This window comes from Gekko japonicus, unplaced genomic scaffold, assembly GCF_001447785.1.
Source record: "Gekko japonicus isolate JY-2015 unplaced genomic scaffold, Gekko_japonicus_V1.1 scaffold95, whole genome shotgun sequence".
In the NCBI taxonomy this organism is placed as follows: domain Eukaryota; kingdom Metazoa; phylum Chordata; class Lepidosauria; order Squamata; family Gekkonidae; genus Gekko; species Gekko japonicus.
Genome location: NW_015165237.1, coordinates 2,001,513 through 2,015,448, shown reverse-complemented (window position 1 = coordinate 2,015,448; position 13,936 = coordinate 2,001,513). Strand labels below are relative to the sequence as shown.

At 44.2% G+C, this 13,936-nt stretch overlaps 1 protein-coding gene across 1 annotated transcript in view; it reads right to left on the bottom strand.

The window, feature by feature from the left end:
- The window catches only part of ADAMTS18 (ADAM metallopeptidase with thrombospondin type 1 motif 18), a 121,624-nt gene that overhangs the window by 17,973 nt on the left and 89,715 nt on the right, over window positions 1-13,936 (bottom strand). The window contains exons 13-16 of the mRNA XM_015409960.1: window positions 12,845-13,017; window positions 10,777-10,907; window positions 10,332-10,455; window positions 6,871-7,115 (exon numbers count right to left, since the gene is read on the bottom strand). Coding sequence (XP_015265446.1) covers window positions 6,871-7,115; window positions 10,332-10,455; window positions 10,777-10,907; window positions 12,845-13,017 — 673 coding nt within the window. The remainder of the gene's footprint in view (window positions 1-6,870; window positions 7,116-10,331; window positions 10,456-10,776; window positions 10,908-12,844; window positions 13,018-13,936) is intronic.

Sequence of the window (13,936 nt, the reverse complement as noted above, 5' to 3'; positions counted from 1 at the left end):
AAGGGAAAAAAGACCTCCATTTCCCAGGTATTTGGAATAATAACACTGCACAAGCCTGGGGGTTTGCAAGGATGGGTGGTGATTGCACTGGGGACAGAGTCCAAATTCAGAACTGAGTTAGGGAAAAAAAATAGATGCTTTTTAAATTCATTTGCTGAACCTAATTTCAAATCAAGCCAAGAAGAGTAGGGACACCACTAGGACTAACATTTACAGTTATTGCACTTTTTATCTACTTAATGGTCTTTCAAAATTCATCTTTGGCTTTGATAATATAATGACTGCTGCCTTTGAACTGAGCTGTTATTTCCTTTCCAAGGATTCTGCAAGACTCAAATTGCATCAGAGATGCAGACATGCCAAAAATCTTGCCTTTTGTATTCCCAGAGGTGACATACATATTCCATTTACTGCTTTGTTCCTGGAGGAACTGTTGTAACATCAATCCTATCAGAAAAGCAAACTCGTTTGTTCTACAATTTGTTCTTTAATAATCTTTAATAATCAAATTCTACTGTGCATTCCCTTACCATGGAATATTCCAACAGGGAATGTACATGAAAAAAATCACACTAGAATTCAAAATCCACATAAATTTGATGAGGGGCATCAGGCAGGGAACAGGCAGGGATCACAAACATTCATAAATGTTAAGAGTCCATGTGTAGTTTCTTCACATACTATGGCAACCCCTTGATTGCCACTACATGAATGAGTCTAAGGTTGCCAGGTCATCACTGTCAACCCTCAAGAGCTTGTGCTGGGCACAGCCTTGGGAAAAGAGTGTTACCAGTGTCATTATGTCACTTCTGGGAGAAAACCCTGAAGCGATGCACAGTCTACTACAATGCTATAGAAGTTCCACAGATCACTATAGTAAAAACCACAGATATTTATGGAATTCCTAGAGCATCATGGGGGAGTGCTGTGATGTCACCTGGATTTTCACCCAGAAATGACATCACAGTAACCATAGATATCTGTGGAATTCCTAGAGCATCATGGGAGGCAGTGTGGTGATGTCCCTTCTGGATTTTCACCCAGAAATTATGTTACAGTGTCAGTGACACTGTTCCCGCTCATTTATTTCTCCTGCCCTCCTGCCATCAAATCAGAGGCCTGATAGTGTATTCGTAGGGATTGCCTGTCATTGGCAGGCAACTGGCAATCCTAATTAGTCTAGGAATCACTGGGTTTTCATTTCTTCCTCCTTCTCTTCCTATGAAACAACACAAGCAAACCCCTGCTGGATCAGACCAACTGGCCATCTAGTTCAGTTCCTGCTCCCCACAGTGACAAACCAGATACCCAAAAAATCTCACCAACCTGGGCACAGAGGCCAAAACCTGCCTCTGTTGCCTTACAGCAAGTGGTACTCAGTGGTACACAACCACTGCTTCTGAGGTTCCATCATGGTAATCCACCTCCCAAATATTTCTTTTAAAACCACTTAGTGGCCATCATCAAATTCTGCAGATTGAATTTGACAACAGCATGTTGTATAAGGAACTTCTTCCTCCCACTCCTCCTCCCTGGCCAGCTAATGGAAAACTTTTATTTTTGTGGCAAACCTTTCTTGTTACTACAGTTTCTGCCTTAGTCTACAAATAGAACACCAGTTGCACACTTATCATGCGCAAACTCCCAGCTGACCTCCCCATCCCCACCCATGCTCATTGGAGTGGTGGTGGAGAAATTGGGGGGGGAGACTTTGTTCAATGCAGCAAGGTTATTTTCAGGCGAAGTGATATCACTGCAGCTTTTGTGGCAAACCTTTCTTGTTACTACAGTTTCTGCCTTAGTCTACAAATAGAACACCAGTTGCACACTTATAATGCGCAAACTCCCAGCTGACCTCCCCATCACCACTCATTGGAGTGGTGGTGGGGAAATTGGGGGGAGACTTTGTTCAATGCAGCAAGCTTATTTTCAAGTGAAGTGATATCACTGCAGTGAGTAATGCTCTAGGAGTTTCCTGCAATCTCTGTGGTATTCATAGTAATTGAGAAAATTCCTAGAGCATCACTTGATGTGGTGACATATTTCACCCATTGCTATCCCCCAAAAGTCTCCCCAAGATTCTAAAAATGTGCCTGGTAACCCTATCTACAAACCAGGATTTCAGAATGGACCTAATGACAAATTATGGCTTGCTGCAAAAATGGAAGTCTTTATGAGAGAAGATATTAAGAGGTTGATTTGTGTAAAAGAAAACCTAGGCCAAATGTTTTGAAAAACTGGCTTCAGCGGCTTTAAGTGTGCATGAGTTGGATTGTGGCCTCGCTGTCTAACTCTCGCCTGGCAAAAGCCTCCATTTTCTAGGCTGAATTGTAATGTCTGTTTCCATACAGATATTTTGTTCCACACTGGCTTCTTTACCACAGTGCTCTTTTCAAGAGACTCCACAGGCCATCGTCCTCTGTTTGTCCTGTTTCTGAGTTTCCCCCTGCTTTGCTGCAATCTTTCCCAAACCTGGATGGATATGATCCTCTTGAGAAAATCTCAGTCAAAGAGCTTTTGGATATCATGTAGACAGGAAGATGTGCATTTTTTTCATGTCATGATCAATTCAGTGCTCCTTTGTTTACCTAAGGACAAATAGCTATTTGTCCTCCACTGGAGGGATTTTTATTTTAAGATTGGCCATAGTTTTATTGCAGTAGTGTTATCAAATTATAACAATGCACTGATTCCATGCTTTGATTTTTTTTAAAAATTAAGTCTCTAGCTCTTTTGGTTGAGCTGTTAAATCAGGAAAGGCACTGGTTGCACATTTCTCCTTATATCTCAGCAAAATGAAGCAATAGAGACTTAATTAAAAAAAAATTAAAACTGTGTACATTGTGGCAACAGATTGTTGCAACACTACAGCAATATAACTATAATTGACTTTTTTAAAAAGTCTGAAAAAGCTCTCTAATGGCAGAGAGAAAATGGCAGCCGTGGAGGGCTAAGGCAAGGAAAGTGTGGGGCATGTCCTCTGCATTTGCTGCAGCTACAGAAACTACATGGAGAATTGTCTCTGTGTGGCAGCAGCCAGTGTAAGCAATGATGAAGCCACAGTCAGTTCTTCCTTATCCAACAGCCTTTTAAAAAACCCAACTCAATTCTTTGAACAAGTTCTATAAATTGAAACCAGATGACCTCAAATTACCTACGCCGGAATCTCAACAAAATGTTTTAGTGTTAAGCTCTTAACTGGATTAGAAGCTAAAAAAAAAACAAAAAACGGCATGCCTCTACTTAAGATGACACAGCTACATTACTCAAACCATATGCTAAAAGCCAGTATGAATTCATGGTGCCAGATGATCTTTGGACTATCATATATCTTCCCTATTGTTGGTCTCTTTCTTCCCCTCCAGCCAGAACCTGCCTCTTTTTTGATGGGTTGGGTTCAAAATCCACTAGAGACATGATGTGTTTGTGTTGTATCAGTTTTCACCAGCTTCTGTAAACTACCAATAAGGAAGCTATAAATAATGCAAGCATTTTCTGTGGCTTCAAGAATTATTGACAAGTACAAGGAAGGAGCTCTCCAGGGTTTCTGGCAGAGAAGGATCTTAGGATCTGCGGGACCCATAGAGTTTGGGGTGCATCCTAGAGTGTTGCCCTGATGTGACAATGTCACTTCCGGTTTCATGCCAGAAGCGATGTCATTCACAGTAGCAGCATTGAACAGCTTGTCCCCTTCCTCTCTATGGTTTTTGTACAATGTAGTGCCTCTACAGGCCATTCAGCCTCTGTTCCTTGTTCTTCTCTAGCCTCTTTCCACTGTGAATCTCTGGCTTTGCAAGTCTTGCCTGCCTGCTCAGCTCAACTTGTCATTTTTGGTTTGCAGTCAGAGCACACTCAGACTGCCTCTTTGACCCATTCTTTGTCTCCTCCCCTGGTTAAAATGATTCCATCCTCTGTATGACAGGAAGTCATCATAGGCAATGTGCAGACGCTGAGCAGATTGCAAAGAAAGGCTGATCTAAATCCAAGCAAGTGAAAAATCAGACATCAGTACTTGGAAAGAGTCGCCATTGAAAGAAATTGGCCTTCTTTTTGATCCCTGATCAAACTATCTTTGCTAAATGTATGTAAACCTGTACGTGAACTTCCTTCACCATGTTTTCCATAAGCTTTCGCTTATGATATTGCAATCCTCTTTCATTTTCATTAGCAATTTTGGCCCCAGGATTTTATCAACATTGCCCACTGCACGGAGAGTTTCCTTAACAGTCCTGAATTCTCAAAAGATCATCCAGTACTGGAGACTAGCAGTTTGCACCCACTGCAGAACTCCAACTAATAATGTGAATTAATGTTTTCTGTGCATCCCCAGGCAGGTCCTTGGCATTTCCAGGTGTCTTAAGAAGCAGGACTGGGAAAGACCTTTGCCTCTGGCCTTCACTGCCAGTTGGAGCTGCTATGAGGCTATAATGCAGTTGATATAATGCAGTTTCATACACTTATATAAGCCCAATAAGGTAACCCGCTGTGTTATGACAAACTACATTTTCATGATCTAGCGCTGCCAACCTCCAGGTGGAGCCTGGAGATCTCCCAGAATTACAACTGTTTTCCAGATGACAGCAATCAGTTCCCTCGGGGAAAAAAAATAGTTTCAGGAACACCTTAGAGACCAACAAGATTTGCATGGTAGAAGCATTCAAGAGTCAAAGCTCCCTTTGTCAGATACCAGGAGAAATGGCCACTTTGGAGGGTCACTCTCTGACATTATACCCTGCTGAGGTCCCTGCCCTCCCAAAACCCTGCTCTCGCCCAGGCTCTACCTCGGATCTCCAGGAAATTCCCAACCCAGAGCTGGCAACTCCATAACTCCGTAACTTCATGACTTTCAGGAAGATATTTGGAAAGGAAGACAGACAGGATGGCATCAAGGCAGCAGCTGATCAGGGCTGTAAGGACTGGCGGACCAGTGCAAAAGAGGTAAGGCACTGGGGAAAGATTTGGGGGCATTTCACACACACACACCCCACACACATAAAGTCACTTTTTGTGTGCTGAAAATACCTGCTATCAAGCATTCACTGCAGATCTCACAGGAAGAAGAGCAGTGTTGTATGATAGCTAGAGTACTAGATTGAGACCAGGGAGACTCAGGTTCAAATTCCTGCTCAGCCACAAAGCTCAATGGGTGACTCTGCAACAGTCATTATTTTTTATCAGAGAATTAAAGATCTGTTAGTGCAGGCAAGCGCCATTGAAAACCAGTGCTCAACTAATGACCTACACTATCTGCAGCTGTATTCCAGGGCAATTCCGAAACCCAACAGACCTCAACAGTGCCTTTGTGAACTGAGTATGAACCCTAAAAACACTCCCTAAATCCTTTGCAACATGCAGGAATTCCATTAAGACATGAAGAACTTCTTAGGCAGGAAAACCAATACAGAAACAGTTATTTGAAGACATAAGGTTTCAAAACCACCAATGTATGCTAAAGCCTCCCCCCCCCCCAATTTACTCATGCATAAACCTCACTGAAGCTAGTGGAATTTCCTCATACACAATTGCTGGCAAACCGCTTTCCTTGTTCTGCCCCCCCCCCCAACATCCAGCCTGAACTAGGGTTGCCAGCCTCCAGGTGGAGGCTGGGGATCTCCTGGGATTACAACTGATCTCCAGGCGACAGAGATCAGTTCACCTGGAAGAAATAGCTACTTTGGAAGGTGGACTCTATGGCATTATACCCCATTGGAGTCCCTCCCCTCTCCAAACCCCACCTTTCTCAGGCTCCACCTCCAAAATCTCCAGGTATTTCTCAACACAGAGTTAGCAACCCTAAGCCTAAATGCTCCTGGGCAGTATTTTTAATAGGAGTCAAATGTAAGCTATTATAAGGAGGCCAAAGAAACTAGATGACCAGGTAGGGAGGCTGTGAGTAGATCCTCACTTGTGAGCAGGCCAGTGGCTAGGGTTGCCAAGTGTATCTTCGCCGGGAACCAGTGTCTTGTGCGTGGAAAACCATAGAGTTTTCCCTTGTATGGCCGTGGCCCCGCCCCCAGCATGCCCGGCGTGCCCACGTCACTTCCTGGTGATGCCCACGCGGGGGTGGGGTTCCCCTTGAGGCCTGATTCCGCGGTGGCGGAAATCGGGCCTCCAAAGCAGGGGTTTACCCGCCACCCGCCCCCACTTGGCAGCCCTACCAGTGGCACCAGCTGACCAGGGAAGGAAACTAAGTGTAGCAGGCCAAGGGAACTGGCTGACTGGGGAAGGAGTTCATTAGTAGACCCTTAGGAGCAGGCCAAGGGAATTGCCTGACATGCGAGGGAGAGAGTAGCAAGGCTGCTGCTTCCTCTATGAATCCCCTGCCCACTGGAAATTGAAGCTGGGTCTCCCCAGGCCTAGTTTCGCACAATAACCAACACACCACACTGGCACTCTGTCATTTTTATTTATTTCCCCCTTCAATGGGGACCCAAAGTGGCTTACAATGTTCTATCCTCCTCACTGTATCCTACAAAAACTAAGATGATTTTACTGGGGCTGCCTTCAGATACCACAAATTGTGGCATGCTTGTGATGAGAGGCAGCGTACCACTGAGCAGTTCAACCCAACTGTGGCTTGTTTCTTGCCTACAAAGCGAGATTCTAAACTGAGGAGGAAAAGGGGACAAGAACCTGTTCTCAGGCTATGCAAAGCATGGTTTGCTTGGTTGTTTAAATGCCGCCTTGATCTTCATCGTGTGGTTTCAAAAGTCTTTAGCCTGACTAGGCAAACCCTCCTGACAAACCCGGTGGCTGGCTTTTCTTTTGCACACCCCTTTAATTTGTTGGCAAAAAACAGCATGGAGCTATAGCTGTCACTGGTAATTCTCTAAAAGACATCAAGGACAAAAGGAACAGGAAGAAACCTACTTCAAAGACAAGTGTCTCGTTAGTTGGCCCAACAGCAGAAAGTCTCTCTGGAAGATTAAACGAACGCTGATAATCAAAGATGGTCCCACCAAAATGAAATTTTCCTGGCCAGTCAATTGTCCAGTCCTTTGTTAGGTAATATTTCTTGTTCAGGTTGCGGACCGCTAGGTAGCTGCTGGACATTTGTAACTCCTGGATTTCAATACTGCGAGCTCCAGCTGGAATTGTAACAACTGGATAGTAATCTAAAATAGGAAAAAAAATATATACATATTTCCAGAGGAAAAATATTTCCAGGCAAAACCCATAGTGTTTTCTATGTAACTAATGTTGTTATTTACAAAAATAGTGCTTCTGAGTACTGAGGGAGCATTGTAGACACTGTTTTAGATAGGATCCACATGCCTTTTGAGACTGTATTTTTGTAATTGTTTGCTTCCTGGATTTTCCAATGCAGTGAAGCAAATCCAGACATTAACCTGACATTGCGATCCTACAAGAGTTACCCCTTCTAAGTCCATTGAAACCTCTGGGTTTAGAAGGGGGCAACTCTGCTCAGGATGGCACTGTGAACACGACAGTGCAATGTCCAACTCCATGTGGCTCTGACCTAGCTTATTCCTCATAATTACGGTTGCTAACTCTGGGTTTGGAAATACTTGGAGATGTCCTGGCCCCACTGCTGGACCTCCTGATGGTCCCTGGTGTTTTTTGGCCACTGTGTGATACAGAGTGTTGGACTGGATGGGCCTTTGGCCTGATCCAACATTGGCATCTCTTATGTTCTTATGTTCTTATGAGATTTGAGGGTGGAGCCTGGGAGGGTGTGGCTTAGGGAAGGGAGGGTATAATGCCAAACAATCCGCCTTCCAAAACAGCTATTTTCTCCAGAAGAAGTGGAATAAATGTTGTAAATAAATAAATAAGCGATCTATGTCATTTGGAGATCAGCTGTAATTCTGGACAATCTCCAGCCTCGCCTGGAGGGTTGCATCCCTACTCAGAACAGCTTAGTCTCACCTCCTTCACAGGGTCTTTGCAAGGATAGAGTGGAGGAGATGAGAATGCTGTAGGCTGCTCTGGGTCCACTCTTTGGGGAGAAAGACAAGGTAAAAGTGAAGTCAATATATACTGAATAAAATATTTGGGGGGAACCGGCGGCGGAGGCTCCAGGCCTCCGGCGCCGGCCTGGACTGGGGGCGGGGGGTGGGGGGAACCGGCGACGGAGGCTCCCCTCCAGGAGGGGAGGGAGGCGGCGGACGGGCCGGGCAGGGCCCGTTCGCCAGGCAGGATGGGTGCTGGAGGTAGGGAAGCCGGCGGACGGAGCCTATCGGCTCCGTTCGCCGCTGGGCTGAAAGCGTCCCTTACCGTATGTGGGGAAGATGGCCGCTCAGAAGAGCTGGCTCCGATGACTGGCTCCCTCCCCTCCCAGCCACCCAGCCAATGGCAGGGCAGGTTGGCTGAGGGAGCCAGTCATTGGAGGCAGCTCTCCTGAGTGGCATATTTTTCACCCATACACTAACGGGGCGCGTTTTAGAATTTTGGCAGCGACTACTCTTTTATATAAGGGAGAGATGAGATTTGAGGGTGGAGCCTGGGAGGGTGTGGCTTAGGGAAGGGAGGGTATCATGCCAAATAGTCCGCCTTCCAAAACAGCTATTTTCTCCAGAAGAAGTGGAATAAATGTTGTAAATAAATAAATAAGCGATCTATGTAGTTTGGAGATCAGCTGTAATTCTGGACGATCTCCAGCCTCGCCTGGAGGGTGGCCTCCCTACTCAGAACAGCTTAGTCTAACCTCCTTCACAGGGTCTTTGCAAGGATAGAGTGGAGGAGATGAGAACGCTGCAGGCTGCTCTGGGTCCACTCTTTGGGGAGAAAGGAAAGGTAAAAGTGAAGTCAATATATACTGAATAAAATATTTCATACGGGGGCTGAGTCTAAAGGACTGTGGAAGGCATGAGGCCACCTAGCGTGTTAATAGCAGAGGTCAGATTTTAAGACCAGACTTCTTGTTTCAGAGTATAATTCAGTAGCCGTTATGTTGTATCAGCTACAGACTGACAGCTAACTTCTTCCTCCTCAGACCCCCAAAACTTGGATTCTGATCCCCACCAGGGACTCAGCAAGGAGGGGCTTTTCCTTCTTCAAGTGCTGTTGGGCAACTGGCTAAATGGACATTATTCCATTTGTCATAAACTAAACTTCTTACTTCTGCTAATGCCTCCAGTGGAAGTTACTTCCAGTGTTCCTAGCATGACAGCCAGAGACTGATAAGATTTACAATTCGAGTGTGTTCGGTTATGAAATTTAGTGGGACAGGAATAAAAATCAGGCTGACACAAAGCAAGCATTTCTCTCTGGCTGTTAAGGACTGTTGTTTACATGCACGTCCACAATTCCTCACTGAAGCATCTGGCTTAACCCTTCAGTTCTCCTCCCCAGCCATAATAAAGCCCAAATGTGTTTGCTTACAGTGATCCCTAGCTGATTGCTTTACTTAAAAAAAAATGTTTTTATACAACTTCTCCCAAAGGCTCATGAAGGCAAACAAGACACTGAAAACAAACACTAGGAGCCAAAAAAGTACACACAAAAGTTAAGAACGAGATTCGATTGATACTCTTGCCTCTTTTTTTCGCCCCTGCTCCTTCTCCCCCCCCCCCCAACTGACAGAATTTAGATTGCATGCCTCTAGGACAATATTTGATTGACTGATTTTTGCTGATGTCATTTTGCAAACCATCAGGTATGTCAACCATTAGTCCTGATAAAGGGGGGAGGGGACAAAGCAGATGGCTCCTGTCCTTCTTCCCTGCATGTGTGTGTGTGTATAAAGTAAAAGGTAAAGGTTCCCTTGCTCGAAAGCCCGTCGAGTCCGACTCTAGGGTTGCGGTGCTCATCTCCATTTCAAAGCCGAAGAGCCAGCGCTGTCTGAAGACATTTCCGTGGTCATGTGGCCGGCATGACTAAACATCAAGGTGCACGGAACGCTGTTACCTTCCCACCGAAGTGGTACCGATTTATCTACTGGCAATTTCTTGCTTTCAAACTGCTAGGTTGGCAGGAGGTGTGTGTATAAAGCACTGCCAAATCACAGCTGACTTATGGCAACTCCGCAGTGTTTTCAAGAGATGAACAGAACTGGTTTGCCATTGCCTGCCTCTGTGTAGTGACCCTGGACTTTGCTTCTGGTCTCCCATTCAAATTCAATCCAGGGCCAACTCTGCTTAGCTTTCTAGAGCTGACAAGACTGGTCAGGATGCTTTTTCCCAAGTGGGATGATGATGATAAAACAGGAAGGTAGGAACAGTTTCAATCAGGAAGACAGTGCCAAAGGAACCAGTTAACTTCTCCCTACGAGGCTGCTTTTTAAGGATAAATGATATTTCAGTTGCGCAACCCTCAAAGTAACAAAAAACAAATTGGCCCTAAGCATGCCAAAGAACAACTTTCCTTACCATTTGTTTTGGGCTGGGTCAAGTAATGGCCAGAAAAGAACTTGCATGTCGAATTGTCTCCTTTGCAAACTCCGCAAGCATCCAAAACAGCTTTGGATCCAAGCCGACGATCACACCCTACTTGCTACAACAAAAAGACATGAATGAACGACTAAAGGGGGATACAAAGGTCCCCCTCCCCCCCCAAAAAAAAACCGGGTTGGTTGTCTATTTCTTAAAAATGAACTCATAAAATTGCCTTGTACTAAGTCACTCCATAATCTAATTCTGTCCACTTTGAGCAACAGTGACTACCTAAGGTCTTCTCCAGCCCTGCTACCTGACAATCTGTTTAACCAAAGATGCTCAAGATTGAATTTCTGGATTTCTGTGTGCAAGACATACACTCTGCCACTGAGCAACATCCAAGGCACTGTGACAGAGAAAAATATCAGCTTAATCTTACTTCACAAATGCCATCGATGCACACATCGTCTCTGTAGGGAGAGCAGGGAGTTCCATCCTTCACTTTGCTGGACATTGCAAAGAAAAAGTCAAAGTCTTCTGCTGTGCAGTAGAGTTTGCAGAGATCTTCCTCTAGAAAAACAGAAGACAGCAGACCTTCCCCATTACCATTCCTAATTTATATACAGAGGCCAATATTTCTTCCTCCCCACTGAAAATTTATGCTTATATAAAAATTTTGGAACTACATTTCTAGGACTCACTTTTACAAGCGACAAGGCGGACTTCTTTCAATTATGATGTCACCTCATAAAACTTGTTAACAGACATATTCCCGTATATCTCAGAATGTACCTCTGTATTTGGCTTCCTTCCAAATACAGATTTCTATATGCCAGATATAATCAAGATGATCCTTCCCTGTCTATTTTAGTACCATCTCTTCCAGTTACAAACATAAGCCACCAGCCTACTTTGCCTCTAGGTAACAGGGAAGTAGTAATGTGATTGACATTGATAAAGGAGTTTTTAAAGGTAAATTTAGGTTTGATGATGAATTCTTGGATTGAATTGCGTTAAAATTTATTTCATATATTTCCTTTTAACACCTCTTGAAAATGATCAGTGATTTTGTTTTTAAAGTGGCAAGAAGTTGGCAGCATCTTACAAAGAACAGAACCAGAGTTGCCTACTATATAGAGTATTAAGCCAGGGTCTGAAATAGGCTGACTTGTTCAACTCATATTTTGAAATCCAGAGTGTAGCTGTACAGGAGTGTAAACCAACTGGTCTGTAGAACACCAACAATCTACTTGTGCAGTATATCTAGGCATTAGAACTATAGCCACACCATAGCCCTGTTCACCATCCTAGAAATAAAATATTTTGAGGGAAGAGACTGGAGTCATGGCCACTGCCCTCCCCCAACCTCACAATTATGGGTCTCATTGCCCAGACCATATGCACATATACAGTAAAATTATGCCTGAGGTGGAGAAAGTAGCTAGAGGAAGCTTTTTCTCCCTCTCACATAATATTCGAACACAGGGCACCTAAGGAAGAAGTTGGGCAATAGGTTCAGGATAGATAACAGGAAATACTTCTCTACCCAACAATTAATTATATGGTGGAATTCACTGCCTGGACGTAATGATGGCGACCACTGGACAGGTTCATAGAGGACAGGTCCATCAATGGGTAGCAGTCATGATCAGAAAAGGGAACCTCCACATATAAAGGCAGTAAACCTCTGAAAACCAGAGCTAGCAGGCAACATCGGGAAGGGCCTTGGTCTCTGTGCCCTTGCTGTTGGCCCTCCAGGACAACTGGCTGGCCACTGTGTGAAACAGAATGGTGGACTAGATGGACGTCTGGTCTGATCCAGTGGGGCTCTTCTTATATTCTTATAATCCATACAGACTGATTTACACATTGTTCATACAGTAACTTCTGAGTATTAGAATGTATACATACAGAGGTGCCCCTGGGCACAGTTTAGAATAAAATGCTACAGTCTTTGATTTGGTATGAGCAGAGATTTCCCAGATGGCATAAAAAGGTACTTTGAATGACAGTCACTCAAATCAGGGTTTGTCTCAATGAATGCTGTCTTTTATCACTTTTTACCCACCTCCTCTGTAAAGACCCAACTGGTATCCCAGCCTGCATTGTGGCTATGGCAAAACCAGGAACATGCCAAGATTAAGCCAGGATGCCTTCAACATTCATACATTAAACAAATCCATAGTTAAAAGTAACCATGGTTAATAAACCAACTTAAAACCACGGTTCCAGAAACTTGCGTCTTCTCCCATTACAAACCATGGTGAGTGGACTCACCCACATCTGTATGATCATAATAACCATTGTTAGCTTAAGTTTTGTGCAATGTCTGAGCTGAGCCATAACTTTATGCACATTGAGCAGGAGTAGCAATAGAAACCCCTGTATCTTCTGTGTGTCACTTACGTGGATGGATGTTTGAGCAGGGTTTATGTGATATCTCAACCCATATTCACAACATGAAGATATACAAGAGAGAGGAGCTATGCTGACTATTACTGGATTACCTTCAACTTTTGTGTAGGGCTTCCATTTGTAGTACCATCCACGGAAAGGCTTGCTGTTATACTCAGCACACTGCTGGGCACGGAAGTCAGGGCTATTCGATGTACATGGCTGAATATTGCACAGTTGATAAATACGACTTGAGCCCTGACAGAACTTTCCACCATACTGAGGCCTATGAAGAAAAGAAAACCTTTGGCAAGATTCTACCCTTAGCAAGTGATCATCCACTAAGTTATGACCATAATGGCTGCTTTCACCATAATAGTCTGGCCACAGTTTTCCATACTCGTGTCATGTTCAGGTTAGATTACCGCAGTGTACTCTACACAGAACTGCGTGACCTTAGGCCAGAAACGCTCTCAGCCTAACCTACCTCACAGTGTTATTAAAATAAAATGGCAGAACCATGTATGCTTCCTTTCTTGGAAGCATCAAAAATATATACAAGGTAGACAAATTGAGTGATTATAATATGTAAGGCAGGCTGACTGACACACAAGTAACACTGAAAAATGAATACAGTTTACAGGACAAATTTTCAGAAGGAAACAGCAAACTGTGTAGAAATGAATAATCACAGGGCTGATTCACAAAAAAGAAAAGCAACACAAAACGGGAATGTTGATGTCAAAATGGGGCAATCCCCACAGACTTGTTAAATTATGCTGGAGGCTGAGAAATTAGGGCAGAAGATCAATGGCATGAGGAGTTTACATACACCTCATTATTACAGCATTTCAGAGATCAGGCTCAGAGCATCCAAGATATAAGAAAGCTTAATAAATGAATAAAAAGAATGCACATGGTCCATTCAAGCAGTCTGACTAAACAAGGGAACAAAGAAAATGTAAAAACACGCTGTCACCTTTCCCTTTACAGCATTTCAGAGATCAGGCTCAGAGCATCCTAGGGTTGCCAAGTCGTTCTGACTCACCGGCGGGGGAGCGTTGCTTCAGTCCAGGAGCTGCTGAGGGATCTGCGCGCGCACCGCCAGAATGTCACAGGAAGTGATGCACGACGTAGAGCACGTTGGGGGCGTGGCCCCAATCGTTGGAGGGAAAACCATAGAGTTTTCCCTCCAATAATTGGGG